Source organism: Auxenochlorella protothecoides (genome assembly GCF_000733215.1).
Source record: "Auxenochlorella protothecoides strain 0710 unplaced genomic scaffold scaffold1, whole genome shotgun sequence".
Lineage (NCBI taxonomy): Eukaryota > Viridiplantae > Chlorophyta > Trebouxiophyceae > Chlorellales > Chlorellaceae > Auxenochlorella > Auxenochlorella protothecoides.
The window spans coordinates 120,453-139,661 of NW_011934196.1; the positions used below are offsets into that span (position 1 = coordinate 120,453).

At 64.6% G+C, this 19,209-nt stretch overlaps 7 protein-coding genes across 7 annotated transcripts in view; 3 read left to right on the plus strand and 4 right to left on the minus strand.

Moving 5' to 3' along the window:
- Nucleotides 1–3,868, minus strand: part of F751_0241 (Exportin-1) — a gene marked incomplete at both ends in the record, with an annotated part of 8,359 nt that extends 4,491 nt beyond the window's left edge. The window contains 12 exons of the mRNA XM_011398636.1: nt 24–325; nt 496–585; nt 774–871; nt 1,044–1,319; nt 1,513–1,701; nt 1,816–1,879; nt 2,171–2,292; nt 2,544–2,927; nt 3,130–3,198; nt 3,335–3,442; nt 3,549–3,665; nt 3,752–3,868. Coding sequence (XP_011396938.1) covers nt 24–325; nt 496–585; nt 774–871; nt 1,044–1,319; nt 1,513–1,701; nt 1,816–1,879; nt 2,171–2,292; nt 2,544–2,927; nt 3,130–3,198; nt 3,335–3,442; nt 3,549–3,665; nt 3,752–3,868 — 1,936 coding nt within the window. The remainder of the gene's footprint in view (nt 1–23; nt 326–495; nt 586–773; nt 872–1,043; nt 1,320–1,512; nt 1,702–1,815; nt 1,880–2,170; nt 2,293–2,543; nt 2,928–3,129; nt 3,199–3,334; nt 3,443–3,548; nt 3,666–3,751) is intronic.
- A 458-nt stretch (nt 3,869–4,326) lies between these two features.
- F751_0242 (Serine palmitoyltransferase 1) lies at nt 4,327–7,327 on the plus strand (the record flags this gene model as incomplete). The annotated part of the gene is made up of 10 exons (XM_011398637.1): nt 4,327–4,572; nt 4,715–4,996; nt 5,210–5,329; nt 5,474–5,601; nt 5,803–5,896; nt 6,114–6,240; nt 6,365–6,484; nt 6,605–6,786; nt 6,996–7,135; nt 7,237–7,327. The coding sequence occupies 10 exons, from the start codon at nt 4,327–4,329 to the stop codon at nt 7,325–7,327; spliced, it is 1,530 nt and encodes a 509-aa protein (XP_011396939.1).
- Nucleotides 7,114–7,359, minus strand: F751_0243 (hypothetical protein; the record flags this gene model as incomplete). Its single annotated transcript, XM_011398638.1, has 1 exon — nt 7,114–7,359. One exon carries the CDS (start codon nt 7,357–7,359, stop codon nt 7,114–7,116), a length of 246 nt encoding a protein of 81 aa, XP_011396940.1.
- A 279-nt stretch (nt 7,360–7,638) lies between these two features.
- F751_0244 (Transcription factor) lies at nt 7,639–8,830 on the minus strand (the record flags this gene model as incomplete). The annotated part of the gene is made up of 4 exons (XM_011398639.1): nt 7,639–7,770; nt 8,047–8,190; nt 8,446–8,590; nt 8,766–8,830. 4 exons carry the CDS (start codon nt 8,828–8,830, stop codon nt 7,639–7,641), a joined length of 486 nt encoding a protein of 161 aa, XP_011396941.1.
- A 1,752-nt stretch (nt 8,831–10,582) lies between these two features.
- F751_0245 (Malate dehydrogenase, cytoplasmic) lies at nt 10,583–13,298 on the plus strand (the record flags this gene model as incomplete). Its single annotated transcript, XM_011398640.1, has 10 exons — nt 10,583–10,625; nt 10,719–10,877; nt 10,964–11,043; nt 11,241–11,336; nt 11,530–11,652; nt 11,879–12,001; nt 12,155–12,229; nt 12,486–12,564; nt 12,867–12,979; nt 13,197–13,298. 10 exons carry the CDS (start codon nt 10,583–10,585, stop codon nt 13,296–13,298), a joined length of 993 nt encoding a protein of 330 aa, XP_011396942.1.
- A 277-nt stretch (nt 13,299–13,575) lies between these two features.
- On the plus strand, nt 13,576–14,694 carry F751_0246 (Exosome complex component RRP43; the record flags this gene model as incomplete). The annotated part of the gene is made up of 3 exons (XM_011398641.1): nt 13,576–13,836; nt 14,003–14,474; nt 14,597–14,694. 3 exons carry the CDS (start codon nt 13,576–13,578, stop codon nt 14,692–14,694), a joined length of 831 nt encoding a protein of 276 aa, XP_011396943.1.
- Nucleotides 14,695–17,774: 3,080 nt separating this feature from the next.
- On the minus strand, nt 17,775–18,351 carry F751_0247 (MAP7 domain-containing protein 3; the record flags this gene model as incomplete). The annotated part of the gene is made up of 2 exons (XM_011398642.1): nt 17,775–17,894; nt 18,031–18,351. Coding segments are annotated over 2 exons (441 nt in total), but the record flags the coding sequence as incomplete, so codon positions are not given.
- Nucleotides 18,352–19,209: the final 858 nt, after the last annotated feature.

Here is a 19,209-nt window from a genome sequence, read left to right on the forward strand (position 1 = left end):
GGCCCGCCCTTTTCCCTGCACACCTGGGTCCGCGGCGATCATGGCACCCACCGCCTCGTAAAACATGTGGATCTGGTGCGTCTCCAGGTCCTGGATGGTGGCGGTCAGCCCCGTGAGCAGCTCGGAGATGAAGGGCTCTGTCTCGCCCACCTGCTGCACCACAAACTTCTTCTTGCACTTGGACACGATCTTGAGGAAGGTCTCGCAGGCCATGTCCTGGACACCCGGGTGCGTCTCGTGCATGAACTCGAACAGCTTGTTCACCACCGTCTTCAGGAACTTCCAGTGGTTGCGCAGGAAGCGAGGATACTGGCCCACCACATACCTGGGGCGACAGGGGGGGAAGGGCGCACGAGTGTTGGTGCTCGATCAGAGGGGCAGCAGGTGTGTGCGGCTGGGGACGTGTTTGCAAGCCTGCGCAGCGCGAGAGCATGGCCGAGGGACCGATGAACTTGCCGCCCCCCCCCCAACAACCTGGTCACCAGCACCACGCACATGATGTTGCTGGCGATGACGGCCTTGTTGTCCTTCCCCCTCGTGATCTCGGTGAGGTTGAGTAGGTCCCGGATGACGGTGACCAAGAACCTGTGAGGGGATCAGAGGCCATGGAGCGGTGAGGTCGGCGTGACTGGACATGCCGGGACAACGAGGGCAGTGAGCTGCACAGTAACCCTGGCCCCGGAGCAGCAGTCACGCCCCCGCCCCCTCACGCCTCCCACCTTTCCATCCCTGGCAGCCCAGGCGCGCTGCCACCCACCCGCCCACCCTCGCACCTGTTCTCCTGGTCCTCCACCATGCTGCCGGAGATGCTGCCAATGGCCCAGCACAGCCGGTTGAGGGCCGACCAGCCCCAGTTGGCGCCGTTGATTTGCTGAGATGGGGAGTGGGGTTCAGGGGTGGGGCAAAGCATGGTGAACGGTTGCAGGCGTTGCCCTGAGGGGTGTAGCACAAAACCCCACATCTTGCAGCCCATCTGCTGATGTGAGCCAGCCTGTATGGCAAAAGTAAACACCCATCCCCCCCCAACCCCTCCACCAACCGACCTGGAGCCTCAGGTTCTCCAGCATCTGGCGCTCGGTGTCCTCGTGGTCCAGGTGCGAGAGGTAGACCAGCGTCTCGTGCATGGTCTTGTACCGCGCCAGCACGTCCGTGTCCTTCATCGTCTCGCGCACGATGTTCCCATTCTCGTCCTCCACCACGATGACCTCCTCCGGCTTGGCCATGCGCGCGATCATCAGCGCTCGCAACTTGGACAGCAGCGGGCCGTAAAGCTTGCGCCGCATGGCGGCGGCCGAGATGGGCATCCCCCCAAACGCAAACTGCGAGCCGTTTTGTAGGGTGGGTGGGTGGGCGGGTGGGGACTTGTTGCAGCGTGGGGTATCGTCGCGAGGAGGGGCTTCCCGGAGGGCGCAGGTGGAGAAGGTCTGCGCCGGATGCAGGGAAAAGGGTGCGAGCAGGCAGACTGCCAGGCCCCATCTGGCAGCCCTCGATCCCCCACTCCCCTCATCAAACCTGGGCGGTCTCGTTCCCAGCGGTGGTGCAGACAAAGGAGTAGACCTCCGGCACAAAGTAGTTCCAGTAGTCCAGGCACGTCTTGAACACCTCGTCGTCGTCCACGTAGGAGATGCCCACCAGGTAGTCCAGCGCCGCCAGCAGGTCGGCCTGCAGCTCCTCGCTCCCCTCCAGGGCCATGATGTGGGTCTGGGGCGCGTGAGGGGGGGAGGGGTGTGTGAGCGTTCATGGTTGAGGCCTCAGGCGTCGGGGGTGGGGGCCAGGCAGGGCCCGGGCGGGGCATCCTGCAACAACTCCATGCACCTTGAGGAAGGAGGTGAAGAACATGGCCAGGTTCTGGACAAAGGCCTGGTCATCGTCGCCGCCGCTGCGTGGGGGGTGGAGAGGGATGAGGCATGCAGGTGCATCGGAGCGGCACGTACTGCGCAGCAGCGCGCTTCTGCAGGTGCTGGCGCTTTCCTCTGGACAGCCACACACCCGCCCCACTCCCGTCTTGACGGCCCAGACGCCCATTTGCTGTGGACCCGCCACTGGGCCCCCAAGCCCAGCGCCATTGCTTCACGACAAATCCACATGCGCACGCGACGCCCTCTCCTGTTCCCACTGTCCAACCTCCTATTCTCCCCTGCCCTTCCTCCCGGCATGCGCCGCCACTGACCTGGCATAGGCAGCCGCGATGTCCACCTGCGGCGGCAGCATGGGCGCCAGTAGCAGGCAGAACTGGTGGAACATGGCCTGGAACCGCGGCGTGTACTCCGGCCCCACTGACAGCGCGCCAACCTGTGCAGTCAGGTGCGGGAGTGAGTTGTGGATTAGGGGAAAGGGAGGGGTTCCCATGGCATGTCTATGGCTGTGCAGCAAACAATCTGTGCGGGCATGGGGTCCTGGAGGGCAGGCCTGAGCTAGCCCCCGCAGCCAAACTCAAGCTGGACACGCTCGCGCCAAGATAAACTACCGAACTCTCATGTTCCCCCTAGCCCCTCCTTCTCTCCACACCCTCCCGAGCACATCAACCACAAACAGCCTCGGACCTCCGTCAGGCACTGCAGCGCGAGGTTCCGCAGCGCAGGCTGGGGGAGGAGGCGGAGCAGGACGTCCACCACGTTGCTCTCGAAGATGTAGCCCAGCGGCACCCAGGACAGGAAGGCATGCAGCGTGGCCAGCGTGGCGCGGACCAGGTCCCGCGCCGCGTTGCCGTTGAGCACGGCCAGGCAGAGCTCGTGCACCTGCGCAAACTGGTCGTTGAAGCTGGACTTGAGCTCGCGCGTCTTGGCCGCGGTGAGGGAGTCGGAGAAGTCAAACACCTCCTCCGACAGCAGGCGCAGGATGGCCATGGAGTTCTCGCACAGGCCAGCATTTGTGTGGGACGCGCCCACGATGTCGGGGATGAAGGTGGGCCACTTGTGGGGCCAGTCCTGCGCTTGGTGTGTTGTTTGCGGGGAAGCATTGAAGGAGTGTGGCGAGTGGAGAGCTTGGCATGAGCGCCCGATAGCCGGGGAGGCATCGGTGGCGTTTTCATGTCAACCAATGGGGGCAGGTGGGGGTGGGCAGCCGGATGCGAGGACCCTGGGCAACACATATCACGGACGGCCGTAGGGGCGCCCATCATCGCCGCACCTGCTTGAGGATGTCCACCAGCACCAGGTTGAGCTTGTTCAGGAAGACGCGCTCGCGCCGGAAGGCGACCTGCACGGTGTGTGGTTGGTTGGGTGGGTGGGTGGATGGGGGTGTATCTAGGTGGGTCTGTGGTTTGGCAACCGAAGGTCGGGACGAACAGCGATGTAGCACAATTTACAGTCACCACCCTCTCAACAACACCCACCTCGTCTGTGGACAGCTTGATTATGAGGTTGCTGATGTAGGTCTTGAGAACCTCGCGCTGCTCGTCGGGCAGCGCCCCCCACCGCGTCTTGATCACTGACTCCAGCACCTGTGTCGGGCAGGCAAAGGAAATGAGGGATGCGGTGGGTGGCTGCATGTCCTGAGTGCAGGCCATGCAAGCCGCATCCACGCCCGTGCATTCCGCTGCAGGTCACCTGGAGCCCAAAGAATTTCGACTGCTGGTTCTTCGATGTCTCCAGAATGGCATCCACCCGTGTCCAGGCGTCGGGCTGCTCCTGGAACTTGCGCAGGATGGCTTCCGCACTTCCGCGCTGCGAGGGGTGGGAGGGATTTTGGAGTTGCTCCCCAGACATCTAGACGGGAACCAAAGCAGGTCCAACGTTCACACCCACCCCACCTCATCATTGGTGGAGGCGCCGTAGAAGGCAGCAACAGTGGCATCGAGCAGTGCAACATCGAGCGGCTCTGCGAAGTTTAAAAGCTTGGCAGCGGCCGCTTCCAGGCCCGATGCCATCGCTGATGATCGGAGGATGTGGACTCTGTCCCAGGCGAGATTGCAGCAATCTAATACGAGGACAGAGGTGTCATGGCACAGATCACTTGTCCGCCTCCAGCTGGTTGACGCCGCCTCCTCAGCTCCCGAGGAAGTCAAGCTAATACTCTATCGACTGACAGTGGCCCCCTCGACGTAAGGCCGCTGCCATGCCGGAGCTGGCCGATGGGGCAATGCGACCATGCTTTCTCGGGGGCACTCCTGGGCCTTCAAATCCTGCGGGCCACGACGAGGTCCGACTGAAAGGGGGGCCGAACTGCAGCTGCTCATTCGCTCTTGTCTGTAATACCGTGTTACAGCATTCTAACCGTTCCTGGGAGTGTTCCTGAGAGGCTCGGATCCCGGGCAGCGGTGCATGTGTCGTCTTGACGACTCCCGACACTGACTGCATGAGCGCCCTCGAGTCCCGCACAGTCGCCATGGCCTCGCACATGGTGCCGGCCGTCGGGGAGTTCCTGCCCCGGGATGCGCTGGCATGGGTGGAGGAGATCATCAGCACCGCCTGGACCACCTTCAAGCCCGGGGGCAGGCTGCACCCACAGACCTTCATCGAGAGCAAGGGGCACCTGGTAGTGGAGGCCATCCTGTTGGCGCTCATCTCCTACCTTCTGTTCCAGGGAAGGCAGAAACCGCAGCGCCGGAAGGAACGACCTTTGTCAAAGGAGGTGGGCACACGGCCTGGACGAGGCTGCTGCGATTCTGGGTGTCCCTCCAGTGGTGTTCCCTGGGTTAACCCCTTTCAGTGCAGCGATGTGTGCAGAGACACAGATCAAGGCGTGTTCTCCATGCCCCCCCCTTCCCACACAGGAGGTGGACGAGCTGTGCGAGGAGTGGCAGCCGGAGCCGCTGGTGGGGAAGCTGACGGCGGCGCAGGCTGCCCGCCCGCCCCACGTGATCACCGCCGTCTCTGGCTGCAGCGTGGAGGTGGACGGCAAGCCCACCACCTCCTTTGCCAGCACCGACTTCCTCGGCTTCTCCAACCTGGAGCAGGGCAGGCAGGTGTGCGAGGAGGCCATCCACAAGTACGGCGTTGGGGCCTGTGGCCCTCGCGGCTTCTATGGCACCATGGATGTGCACCTGGAGCTGGAGGTGCGCTTCGTCAGTGGGATGCTGGGCAGAAGCTGTGGGACGTGGTGCCTTTGAGGATGGAGGGGGTAGCTGGTCCCGTCAGACTTCCTGAATCGAGGCGTGTGCCGGGAGGACAGATGTAAGTGTACAACTCTCATTCAGACCTCAGCCAGGCACTGTGCCCCTCTGCACCCATGTGCTGTCTCACCCGCATTCCCACGGACCCCCACACAGGCCGAGATCGCAAGGTTCATGGGCGCCGAGGAGGCCATCCTCTACTCCTACGACATTGCCACCATCTCCTCCATCATCCCTGCCTTTGCTAATGCCAAGGACCTCATCGTCTGCGACGAGGTGGGACCTGGGTGGCGCAGCGTCCTTGACGATGAGCATTTGGACCTGCGGTGTCCTGCCGAGCACGCTGGCTGGGGCTCAATGCTCCTCGGTGGCCTTCGCCAACCCCTCCCCTCCTTCCCCTCCCGCACCAATGCACCCCAGGCGGTAAACTACTCCATCCAGACGGGCTGCTCCCTGTCCCGAGCCAGGCTCTTGACCTTCAAGCACAATGACCTGGCCGACCTGCAGAGGGTGTTGGAGAAGGTGGCAGCCGAGGACAAACGCTCTCGGTGCGCGGAGTGCGGGGGAGGGTGGGCTGATGTGGACAAGGCTGGAACGTACCATGAGCTGGGCAATTCCAAGGGGGGAGTGGAACGCAAATGCACAATCCTGGGGCGAGGATCCGCTGAGACGCCTTGCCGCGGAGGTGGGCCACACCTTGCCAGGTTCCCGATTTCAACCCTTGTCCCCACCTGGCGCTGCTGCCACAGGAAACCCCTGAACCGCCGGTTTATCGTGGTGGAGGGGATTTACGCGAGCCTGGGCGACATGGCCCCCCTGAAGGAGCTCATGGCACTCAAGGAGGTGTGCAGCTGGCTTGGTGACTTTGGGTGATGGGCGGCGGGTGCTGTGTGGGTTGGGATGCCTAGAGGGGCAGCTGGTTCCCAGCTGCTGTGCAAGGCGGGGTACCGACCTCGGAGGTGACAGCACGGCCTCTTCGCCCCCTCTGGCCGGCACTCAGGCGCTGTGCCACACCCCCCTCCTGAGCGCTCCTTCCTCCCTTTCCCCCGTTTGAGAGCAGAAGTTCAAGTACCGCCTGATCGTGGACGAGAGCCTGTCGCTCGGTGTCCTCGGGCAGCATGGGCGCGGCGCGGCCGACCATTTTGGCATCCCCCCCACCGCCGTCGAGATCGTGGGCGCGTCGCTGGGTGAGAGGGGATGTGCGGCTTTCCTGCTGGTGCACGCCTCCATGGTGCCCGTCCTGCCGTCCAAGGCGGCAACCCTCGCCACTCCCAACCGGCCCCGCCCTAAGCCCCCACCCTGGCCCCGCAGGCACCGCCCTGGCCTGCATCGGCGGGTTCTGCTCCGGGAACCGTGAGATGGTAGACCACCAGCGCCTGTCCGGCCTGGGCTACTGCTTCTCCGCCTCCTCGCCGCCCTACACCGCCAAGGGTGCGAGCTGGGAGGGTGTGTCGCCAACCGGCCTTCCCCGCCTGTCGTGCTCCCCATCATGATGGAGTGGCCGGCCTGGGAGCAGCCTCGCATCCCGACCCCCCCCACCCACTCCTGCAGTCACCCTGGAGACGTTCAGAGCGCTGAGGGAGGAGGGGCCCCGCCTGCGCGAGCGCCTGGCCGCCAACGCCGCGGCCTTCCGGGCCCTGGCCGCCGGTGTGCCCGGGCTGCGGGTGGTGGGCGGCGAGGCGGCCGCGGCCTCGCCCGTGGTGCACCTGCAGCTGGACCCCGCCCCCGAGACGGTATGGTCCCTTGGAGATGGGGAGGGGGGTTGTCGGGGGCTGTGCCACTGGGTCGGGGGGAGTCCCGCCGTGCGCAGCTGGCAGCGAGAGTCGCACCGGGCCTGCCTTCCTCGCGCAAACCCGTACCTGGCGCACCCCATCTCTTGGAGAAGACTGCCTCCCTGTACACCTCCAACATCGCCCCCCCACCCTCTTCACCCCCTCCACAGTACGAGGAGGGCGACCTGCTGCTGGAGAGGGTGGTGGCGCACGTCCTGAAGCACCACTCCATCCTGCTGGCCACCGCCAAGTACTCCAGCGTGGAGACCCGGCGGCCCCCGCCCAGCATCAGGCGCGTGCGCCTGAGGCCGTGGAGATGATGGTTGGAGGGGTCGCCTGCCCTCTGCACGTGCGACCATTCCCACACAAACCCTGTTGCCCATCCATTCGACACCCCTCCACTCCGCGCAGGGTGCTGGTGACCGCCCTGCACGAGCCCAGGCACCTCCAGGCGGCGACCACCGCCCTGACAGAGGCGATGGCCGCACTGCGACCCCGGTGACATGTGTGGCGCATGGATACCCCTGGTGACATGTGTAGAGCACATAGTATGGTGTTACACACACGGGCATTGGTGTTCAACAATGTGGGAATCCTTCCTACGATGCGCTCTCAGCAAGCAAGCAGGGGTATCGCAGCGCCGCCGGCACAGGTGCAGCGGCAGCGATGCCAGGGCAATGCTCTCGGGTCCGGGAGGAGAGGCGCCGACACCGAGTTCTGTCGTTCGGACTTGCACGTCATTCCGAGCGCCCTCCTGGCCGCAGGGCTGGGACCCCTCCCTCTTCACCTTCTCCGACACACAGACCGCCCCGGTCAGGCCGCAGGGGGCCGCAGTTTGCTGTCCTCGCTGGCGTTGGGGGCCGGCAGCCAGGCCAGGCCGGCGCCGGCGTCGTCCTCCAGCCGAGCCGTCAGCTCCACGCCCGTCAGCCCGCCCAGCGCCTCCGCCTTGAGCGGCGCGGGGGCCAGCATGCTGGCCGGCACCGGCGGCGGCGCAGGGCCGGCGCCGCCCAGCGCCGCACCGTACAGCGCGCCGTAGTCCACCTCCGGCAGCGCGCCGCCGGCGAAGGGGTCGTGGAGGAACGCGTGGCCCAGGGCCTGGCCAGGGACGGGCACGGCGCCGCCGTGCGCGGAGGCGGGGCGCAGGTACGGCGAGTCCGCGGCCGTGGCGGCCGCGGCGGCCGCCGCCTCGGCGCCGCCCCCGCCGTTCAGGTCCAGGGGCACGATGCGGCCGGGGCCGGCCGCCAGCACGCCCGTGTGCATGCCCGCGCCGGCGTGCTGCTGCAGCAGCGAGTCGGCGCGCTGCTGCAGCAGCGACTGCTGGTACACGTTCTGGGCGCGGGCGCGCTCCAGGTTGGACACCCGCTCCTGCGGCGGTGAGATCAGGGAGTGTGGGAAGGGGGACGTCGAGGAGCGGAGAGAAGGGGGGGGTGGCCGGTGCGTCAGCGGGGTTCCCGAGCGAGATGGCAGCCTGCCTCGACGGGATCTGCGGCAGCGCAGCGGCGGCCCCCCAAGCTCGGTCTCGGGGGTCTGCTCCCGCCCAAGCCACATGACCCCTCGCGGCTGGGCCCCCCTCCCCTCGTGCCAATCCCCCTCCTCCCGCGCCCCGCCACCTCCACGCACCTCCAGGAACTTGTTCAGCTGGCGCAGCTGGTTGTTCTCCACGCGCAGCTGGGTCAGCACGCGGATGGCGTCCGCGATGACCGACACGCGGTCCGTCTTCACCCCCCGCCCCGTGGGGTCGCACAGCCTGGCCAGCTCCTCAAAGCTGTGGGGGTGGGGGCGGTCGGTGGCAGGCGGGTGGGGTTTGGGCGGGCCGACACCTCGGTTCACGAGCCGGGGCTCCAGCGCAGCGACCATGCACCGCCCCGCGCACAGGCAGCCAGCATCTGCCGTTGCCCCTGCCGCGATCCACGGCCCTCAGGCGTGCACCGCAGGCGCACCACTCGTTCAGCCGTTCCCGCCGGGCCTTCTCGCGGGTCGCCTTGGCGACGGCTGCGGTGCTCATCGGGCGACCCTTGCGCCCAATGCGGCGCTGAGAGTCGTCTGGGGGGGGGGCAGGGGGGGGGGGGCGGGGGGGGGGTGGGGCATGCCCGTGGGGCCATTTGCAACAGGGTGGGTCCCAGTGTTGAAGGACAAGCGGGTGGGCCTCCCAACAGCTGGGCCATGAGCAGCTCTCCGCCTACCCGAGTCGTCCGCCTCCTCTTCCTCCTCCTCGCCAAACCCTCCCATGGCCATCCAGTTGTAGGCGGCAGAGTCATCGTGCTTCCGCTTCTCCCGGCCACTCCCGCTGGGCCCGGCAGAGGTCGACGGGAAGGCCGGGCCGTCGTGAGACCCTAGGAGACCCGCAGCCCCGGATCCCACGAGACACTGCACATGGATGGTGCAGACGGGTGGTCCATCCTGGCAAGCCCACACGCAAACGCGTTGCTGAATCGAGAGAGGAACAGCCATGCAGACTCCCTGAGCTGGCGAGGAGGGTTGAGTCAGAGAAAAGTCCACCGCGCCGACTCCCGCATCCTACCTGCAGTGTTTTGTCGTCAAGTTCCAGCATGAGGTTTTCCCTCCCGTTGTCGCCCAGGCTCGTCGATGCCTCGTTGCCTTGCTTCTCCGCTCCCCAGTTAAACTCCATTCACAGGAGTTTTGTGTGAGTGGGAGAGCTCGCAACCACTGTCCTCACATCCATGGCTCAGGACGATGGGACGCCTTCAAAGATGCATGGGGATCATGAGGGTCAGTCCTGGAGGCCGGCTCCCCGGCTAGGACTTGGGGCGTGTGCCCTAATCCCACGGGGACAAATCTTCTACTGCGGGTGTCGCGCAGGTGACAACTTGTTGACATGAGAAACGCCAGACCGGCGGAAACCCACGCGCCATGCTGTGGTATTACTCGTGTCTGAAGCAAAAGACTAAAGTGGTCGAGTACCTGTAATCCCCCCAAGGCTTCTCCTGGGGAGGGTCGAGGTGAGCTGGAATGCCATCCAAGTGGCTCCCAAAGACTGGCTCATCTGCCGACATCTGCAACGAGAATGGCTGCATATTTGGCATAATACTGTCGTATGTCAATGGAAAGGAGTGTGCATTAGTATTCTGGCAATGCACGTGACATGCATGCCGATGGACGTTTGGACACCATCGCGTAAGGTGATCAAATCCAAACAACCGATACGCTCTCTGATGAAAAGTGGACTTGGTGCGACTCTCGAGGAGAAAGGAATACATTCTCCTTCCAGGAATAGGGTGGTGGCCTCTAATACCCCAGTCCCTGTCTGTCTCCCTTAAAGAGCATGCGAAGACCAAGCTGTCCCTTCACAATGATCAACAGATGAGCTGACATCCTTCCAAGGGAGAAATTGTTTTGCTTGCACATATTGAGACAACATTTATTGATAGAAAGGGATGTCAACATGCGTGCTGGTGAAACCGATGCCTTTCCTGTGTTGAGGTATGCGCAGGCTCGTGTCCCGTACATCCAAGAACAATCCGAGTTGGGATGGCAATTTGACCTGGATATCATTCGCTCTCGGATGTGGGGCCCTGCACTGGTCCCTCATCAATCCTGATCGCAGGTGTTTCGACCACCCACAGACGCCCCCACCCCCTCCACCCGATGCCAACGTGGATCGCGACGACGGACTCTTTTCCAGTAACACGACATAACGGGTAATCACCATCAGGCGTGCACCTTCCCTCATAATTTCAGATCAGTCATACACGTCCGATCAATCTTCCATTCGGTTCCCCAATCCCTCTGCGCGAGAATGGCCCCCGAACCTAAGCGCGTGCTCATCACTGGAGCTGCTGGTGAGAGGCAGGCTGGAGCTCGCTGAGGAGCTGCGACCGCCCCCTAATAACCCACACTGTCAATTACTCAACTCTTCCTCCCCTCCCGCCCAGGCCAAATCGGCTATGCCTTGGCCCCACTGGTGGCGCGCGGGGCCGCACTCGGCCCCGATCAGCCCGTGATCCTGCACCTGCTGGACATCGAGCCCGCGAAGCAGGCTCTGGAGGGCGTGCGTATGGAGCTGGTGGACTCCGCATACCCCCTGCTGGCAGGTAAGCCGCTGGGCGCCGGGCCCGTGGCCTGCACCACCCCGGCTGAGCGGATCCACGACACCCCATCATTCTCCCACCATACCCAGGCGTGGTTGCTACCACCGATGTGAATGAAGCCTTCAACGGCATTGACGTCGCCATCCTGGTGGGCGGGTTCCCTCGCAAGGTAGGAGTGAGAGTGTGCTGCCCTCCTCGGTCTGGATGGGTGGTGGCCCCTGGGTTTTGGAAACAAAGGAGCATGTGCTTGGCGACAGCCCAGCAGGACAGCCGCCACGCTGAGACTCCCCCCTGACGGCCAGCGTCGCCGCACCCCTTGGGTTCACCTGCCCCACGCCTCACCTCCGCCCCTCCCTCCCCCGCCAGGCCGGCATGGAGCGCAAGGACGTCATGTCCAAGAATGTGTCCATCTACAAGGCCCAGGCTGCCGCGCTGGAGAAGCATGGGAGCAAGAATGCCAAGGTGCGGGCGGGGCGAGTCCGACGTCGGCCCGGGGTGATCGTGCGCGGCACCTCGCCGTCGCCTGGAGCCCCTCGAGCGCCCCCGCCTCCACACCCGCCACAACCTGCGCCTCCACGGCCGGCAGGGGCAGGAATGCGTGGGAGCCGTCGATCCTCCCCCCTCATCCCCATCGACACAACCCGCTCCCACGCAGATCCTGGTGGTGGCCAACCCCGCTAACACCAACGCCCTGATCCTGAAGGAGAATGCGCCCTCCATCCCCGCCGAGAACATCACCGCCATGACCCGCCTCGACCACAATCGCGCCCTGGGCCAGGTGAGACCTCGCGGGGGACGGCTGGAAGGGGGGTGGACATCTCCTGGGCGGTGCCGGGGCGTGTTGGACCGCAGCCAGGCACGGTGTCGGGGCCTGGCTGGCGACCGACGGGGCGTGCTGGCGGCCCCACCCCCGCTCATGTGACCCCTTGCTCCCCGGCTCTCCCCCCAGCCCCTTCCCTCCCCCTCCTCCACCACCACCGTACCACCCCCACCGCCCACCGCAGCTGTCCGAGCGCACCGGGACGCACGTGGGCAAGGTCCGCAATGCCATCATCTGGGGCAACCACTCCTCCACCCAGTACCCGGACGTCAACCACGCCACCGTGGACGGCAAGCCGGCGCGCGAGGTGGGGCGGCTTGCGGTGCTCCTCGTCGGTGGTGGCATGAGTGGGGGGCCTCCATAGCGGGCCCCCTCCCCATGGCCCCGCCCTGGCATGCCCTTCCGCGGGAACCCCCCTCAATCACTGCCAACCCTGGCGGCCCCCCGCCCGACCCCGCAGGTGGTCAAGGACGACGCCTATCTGGACGGTGAGTTCATCACCACTGTGCAGCAGCGTGGGGCGGCCATCATCAAGGTGAGTGTGTGCGTGTGTGCGTGTTGGGGGAGGAAAGGGGGGGGGGGGAAGGCGCCGCCTGGGGCGCTGGAGGGTGCAGCAGTGTGGCGGGGTGCTGGAGGGCGGCACGCAAAGGGCAGGGCGGGGCTGGCCGCACAGGAGGCATGCATGAGTTGGGGCTGCTCTGACCCTGGTGGTACATGGCCGCGGATGCTGGCCTGGGACGAGAGGGCGGGGCAGGCCTGGTAATTCTACCTCTTCGAATTCCATGTCACAGGCCCGCGGTCTGTCCAGTGCCCTGTCCGCCGCCTCCTCCGCCTGCGATCACATCCGCGACTGGGTCCTGGGCACCCCAGGTGAGGCGGGTGGAGGGTAAACCGGGGTGCCACCACCATGCTTTCCTGTAGAACAGTGCTGGCGCCGGCCATGGGAGGTCGTGTGGGAGTGTCGCTGTGCATGTGTTTCCTTTCGCAGGGGGGGTTTAAGAAACTTTGGGGTCCCGGTGCCCTCGAGCACGTGCTGCCTCCTGCTGTGCACGCTCTGCCAGCAACCTGGGGTACGCGATCTGCACGAGGCAGCGCCATGGCCGCCCGCCACTGGCCCCAGACACTCGACAGTCGGAGACTGACGTTCCACACTCACACGCGGGCGCCCACAGAGGGCACCTTTGTGAGCATGGGTGTGCTGTCCGATGGAAGCTACGGCGCCCCCAAAGACGTCATCTTCTCCTTCCCCGTCACCACCAAGGACGGGAAGTGGAGCATCGTGCAGGTGTGGAGGGGGTCCAAAGGGGAGCGTTGGTTAACACTCTCGCGGAGAGCATTGGGCGGTGGCTGCCCCTGCACGGCGCACCCGCACTCGCACGCCGCGGCCTTGCAAGCTGCAGACCTGAATGACTCGAGGCCTGCTGCCCTGCAAGCCTACGCACCGGCCCCCTGCCTGGCCCTGCGCCCACCCCCCTCCCCCCTGGCCTGGATCACCACTGCAGGGCCTGGACATCGACGAGCGCTCCGCCCAGCTGCTGAAGACCACCGGGGACGAACTGGTGGAGGAGAAGGCGCTGGCCCAGGAGTGCCTGGCGGACCTGTGAAGCCGCCCCTGACGCTGAGGGTGGGCCTCCTGACCAATTCCTCATGTTCCGCGGGGTACCATGTGTAACGAAGCAGAGCCGGGCGCGGGGGCATGGCTAGGGATGGGTACCGGGAGGAGACTCTCACCACTGCGAGAATCGGCAGGCCGGGCGCGGGCCACCCGGTGGCACGACAGGGGGGTTGCGCATGGGTTCAGCCGGGCAGGCTTTCCCATCCCATATTGATAATGATATCTGCAGAGTTTCCCATTCAACATACACCCAGCCTCCTGCCCGCATGGTAGTTTCCCTGGAGGGCGACGCCTTCGCCCGCCTCTACCCCCGGGAGTACTATGCCAAATTCGTCTCACAGGGCATGCGCCCCGATGGACGCGTCCTCACCCAGGAGCGACCCATCAGCATCGTGCGGGACGTCGTGGCCGGCGCAGACAGCTCCGCGCTGGTGAAGCTGGGCCGTGCGACGGCCCTGGCCGGCATCAAGCTGGAGGTGGCGAGCCCCGAAGACGAGCGGCCCGGGGAGGGCAGCATCATCGTGCAGGTGGGTGCAGCTGAGGTTGGGAGGGGGAACTGGGCACCTGGTCTGCCCCGCACTGGCTGTGCCAATGCAGGAGCCCCGGCGAGTGATCCTCTCCAGGCTCGGAAGCACCCCTGCCCACCCACGCCTCGCCGCTTTTCCATCCCCTGCCCCCCCAAAACAACACCAGGTGGAGCTGCCGCCCATGTGCTCGGCCAGCAGCCGGCCCGGCCTGGTCAGCCCGCGCGCCGCGCGGCTGACGGAGGAGCTGGGCGGCCTGGCAGAGTCTGGTGCGCTGTGCGACCTCGCCCAGCTCACCCACCCCGGCGGACGCTCGGTCTGGGTGGCCTACTGCGACGTGTACGTGCTGGACGCGGACGGCAGCCTTTCCGACGTCTGCCTGCTGGCCACGCTCGCCGCCCTACAGGCCCTCCGCCTGCCAGCGCTGGAGCCGGAGGGGGCGGGCGGCGCGGCGGTGCCAGCGCCGCACGACACGCCAGAGGGGCCCGCCGCCCCTCGGGCCCTGCGCCTGGAGCCCCCGCTCACCCCCCTAACCTGCGGCATCTTTGGCGGCGCCCTGGTTGTGGACCCCACCGCCGAGGAGGAAGCCCTCATGGACGCCCTGGTCTGTCTGCGGGTGAACGGCGACGGCCAGCTTGCCGGTGAGTGCGTCGGGGTTGGCTGGGAGGCGATGCCTGGCGCGGCCTGCTGGGCGGGGCGCGTGTGACCCTGGGCATGGGAGCCCTCGCCTGAATGCATGCGGGCCCCCCTCCGCAACCCGCAGGCGTGAGCAAGCTGGGGGGTTCGGGACTTGGCAGGGAGCACCTCGCCACGGCCCACATGGCGGCCATGCGGCGACACTTGGCGCTGCAGGGCCCGTAGACGGCGGCGCGGCTGGCGTGGCCCTTCGGGCTGCGCGATCCCAGTCCCCGAGAGCCCCAGGGAAGGCTCTGAGTGCATCGAGCCCGGGGCCCATGCCCCTGTACCCTCCCAGGGCTGGCACAGGTCCGGGCATCAAGGCAATGTCCTTGGGGCCAGGCGGTGGCACAGCATAAGCAGTTCAGGAGGGATGTCCCTCTGAAGCTGCAAGATGGAGAGTCTGGGCTACCCAAACACACTCTGCATGGTTGCGATGGGGCATGCCGGCTAAGAAGGGGACACCTCAGGCCCTGCAATGCATGGGCCACCGGGATGCTGGGTCTCAATCCCACATGGCCCCCAATCCCACTGAAGGCATGGCTGCCAGAGCATCCCAACAGCCTGAACACGTGTGCGCCAGCCCTGTGACCCAAGCCAATGGGTTTGGTGGCGATCGATCCAGCTCCTTCCTGACCTGCATCCATTGTTGCGGGGACAGCCTGCCTATCTGCTGTCCACACCCTGAATGTCATGCCTGCGCAGTGTCACCCCTGGGCCAACCCCATCCTCAAACGACCTGAAAACCTTTAATACAATGTGACCTTGGAACCCAGGAGCATGGAGTGCTGATCCAAGTTGGGCCTGCTGCACGACCTTGGAATCTTCTTCACACCCTTGAAGGGCACTAGACATGCTAGCGGGGCCAACATTCATGACTAGACGTGGACAGGATGGTGCAGGTTCGGGGGTGCGAGGTGACATTGCCAGCGAATCAGGGCTCTGATCTAGGTTAAAGTGAGTCTCACCACTATACAAATGAAGCACCTCCACTCTCTGCTGAACATGCTCACAGTCGAGGCAGATCCCTGACATGCCGTGAAGATAACTCGGAGTTCCATGAGCCGATGGCGAGGCGCGCGGGTGGAAGACAAAAGGGGGTCGTTACGGCCTTAAAGTTGCGTGAAGGGACCCTCAATCGAGCCGATTTTAAGCATGATTTATCGCAAGCACGCCGTATCTTTGCGTCGAGGTGTGGTGGCAGCCGACCGCGTGCGCCGATGCGCGTTGGGAATCCTAGCTCCACTCCCGGCATATAAAATAACGTTCGACCCCCCTCCGCGCGTCGTCACATGCTCGACGAGCTAGGATGCGGGGAAATCGTCGAACGGGGGGAGGTCGATCGACCCTCTTCATTCCGTTCATGAATGGCCACAAGCACATGTACGAAATCCCAACCGACGTTTTCCGGCAAGATATCCCTGGCGGTGAGCGAGCACGTCGTGGACTCGCGAAATTTGGTGGCGCTCCAGCTCTTTCGCTACCGAAACTTTGTTTACCCAGATCGCACATGGGCAGACCTGGTTGACAACCTTAAGACCGGATGCCGGAGCAGAATCGCTACAGAATCTTGGCAAGGTGCGCTGGGCCACTCATGCACCTTGGATTTGGAAGCCGGTCCAACCTTGCCGGACTCTTGCCACGTACGAGCACATGCTGCATTCTACAAGCGGGCGATACCGCAAATCCACCTTGGAGACCTGCCTGATCTTCTCCTCAAGTCATAATACTACTTCGTCCTGTCGCGGACTCGCGTTCGACTTTTTACAGCAAGACTGCGCCGTTTTTGGCGCCTCAGGCAATCCGCCGGAATTGGATGGGCTACCCCCTGAATCATCGGAAGCCGGACACGCCATGGCCGTGGGAGGACCCTTCTAAGGCAGCAGCCGCTCCGATTGGCGTCATTTCGGTCCGATGTGAGGTTTAACGTTCCTTGCTACAGCCAGTAGGCGTGTGTGTGGTCGTCTGGACTGTGCTAGGTCAAGAACAAGAAATGACCGAATCTCCGGTGGTCGGGCATAGGATAGTACAACTTCCAGGTGCTGTCGGTGACAAGGTTGCATCCACCAGGCAGCCTGTCGATAAAGGGTAGGGGCGGACTTTCAACCGCCATAGAATAAATTCACCCATCGAGTCATCTGGATCCGGGTGCCATTGGGCTGTTGGCTTCTCTCTGTGCCCTCTGAACACCATGGGTATGGCGCGATGCACCGCCGTACTATTTCTCGCCCTCATCATGTCGACGGAAGCCGAAGGCCTGAGCAGGTGAACTTTAGCACCCTCATTCATAGAGAGGAACTGCCTCACGACTGAAGGGTTGCTCGATGATCCTGGTTGATGGTCTGCCCTTAACGGGGTGTGCCATTACCTTGCAAGCGGCGCTCCCCAGCTTGTCACGCCGAACCTAATGAGGCTACGATTCTCAAGGATCGAGCAGTCAACTTACCCCTGTCGACTCAACTCCCTCTCCGACTTCCTGTTGCAGGAAGCTGCTGCAGTTCTCTTTCGGTTCTGGCATCTCCGAGTCCAGCGCTAGGGGAGCCGGTGCCTCTGCTGGCTCTGGAGCAAGCTCACGCTCTGACACCGAGGGCTCGTCCGTGACTGGATCGGCCTCTGGATCGGTAGGTTTGCTGATGTCATGTCTGATCATAGGCTCTTACGACTGCGTCCAGCCCCATGAATTACTATCGCTCATGTTCACGACACCTTGCACATCGACAGACCTCCGGCGGGGGTGCATCCTCGGCCTCCTTCTTCGGCCAAGCCACGGACTCCGACGGTAGGCTGGCTTACTCCGACTGGCAATCCAACAGTGAGGATTCCACAGGTCCTACCAGAGCATCCGTCAATGGTGGTGCCTCTCTCGATCCCGACGGGGCAAATGTGAGTGGCTGTTACCCACTTAGAAAGATGGTACCAGTCTTTGCGAACATGACCTTATCAGATCCATATGACCAGTCCACAGAATCCCTCGACCTTCCCAACGTGTCTCCCTTCGCAGGCCTTTGGAAGCGCCACCGCATCACAGCCAGGTTCCTTCCAAACTAACTCTGGATCTGACGCTGATTCTCGAATCGCGTGCAGCATAGGCAACCCAACATCAGACAGTGAAGGAATTGATTGCCGTCAAGAAGCCCCTGCACCGAGTACAAATACGTCCAGTCCCAGTACTGGAGAGTCACCCAACCCTGGTCCTCAAGATGCACCGAGCTCCAGTCCCTTAGAATCCCCATCTCCCAGCCCCGAGGACTCGCCTTCTCCCAGCCCCGAGGACTCGCCTTCTCCCAGCCCCGAGGACTCGCCTTCTCCCAGCCCCGAGGACTCGCCTTCTCCCAGCCCCGAGGACTCTCCCTCGCCCAGCCCTGAGGACTCCCCAAGCCCCAGCCCTGAGGACTCCCTCGCCCAGCCCTCAGGACTCTCCCTCCCCGAGCCCCGAGGATTCTCCCAGCCCCAGCCCCGAAGACTCTCCTTCACCCAGCCCTGAGGACTCTCCCTCCCCCAGCCCCGAGGACTCTCCCTCACCGAGCCCTGAGGACTCTCCCTCACCCAGCCCTGAGGACTCGCCTTCACCCAGCCCTGAGGACTCGCCTTCCCCCAACCCCGAGGACTCTCCCTCACCAAGCCCTCAGGACTCTCCCTCACCCAGCCCTGAGGACTCGCCTTCACCCAGCCCTGAGGACTCGCCTTCCCCCAACCCCGAGGACTCTCCCTCACCAAGCCCTCAGGACTCTCCCTCACCCAGCCCTGAGGACTCGCCTTCACCCAGCCCTGAGGACTCGCCTTCCCCCAACCCCGAGGACTCTCCCTCACCAAGCCCTCAGGACTCTCCCTCACCCAGCCCTGAGGACTCGCCTTCACCCAGCCCTGAGGACTCGCCTTCCCCCAACCCCGAGGACTCTCCCTCACCAAGCCCTCAGGACTCTCCCTCACCCAGCCCTGAGGACTCGCCTTCACCCAGCCCTGAGGACTCGCCTTCCCCCAACCCCGAGGACTCTCCCTCACCAAGCCCTCAGGACTCTCCCTCACCCAGCCCTGAGGACTCGCCTTCACCCAGCCCTGAGGACTCGCCTTCCCCCAACCCCGAGGACTCTCCCTCACCAAGCCCTCAGGACTCTCCCTCACCCAGCCCTGAGGACTCGCCTTCACCCAGCCCTGAGGACTCGCCTTCCCCCAACCCCGAGGACTCTCCCTCACCAAGCCCTCAGGACTCTCCCTCACCCAGCCCTGAGGACTCTCCCTCCCCCAGCCCCGAGGACTCTCCCTCACCCAGCCCTGAGGACTCTCCCTCCCCCAGCCCCGAGGATTCTCCCTCCCCCAGCCCTGAGGAATCTCCCTCACCGAGCCCTGAGGACTCTCCCTCACCCAGCCCCGAGGACTCTCCCTCACCGAGCCCTGAGGACTCTCCCTCACCCAGCCCCGAGGACTCTCCCTCACCAAGCCCCGAGGACTCCCCAAGCCCCAGCCCTGAGGACTCCCCCTCACCCAGCCCTGAGGACTCCCCAAGCCCCAGCCCGGAGGACTCTCCCTCCCCCAGCCCCGAGGACTCTCCCTCACCAAGCCCTCAGGACTCTCCCTCACCCAGCCCTGAGGACTCCCCAAGCCCCAGCCCGGAGGACTCTCCCTCACCCAGCCCTCAGGATTCCCCAAGCCCCAGCCCTGAGGACTCGCCCAGCCCCAGCACCCTGCCCAGCCCCAGCGCAT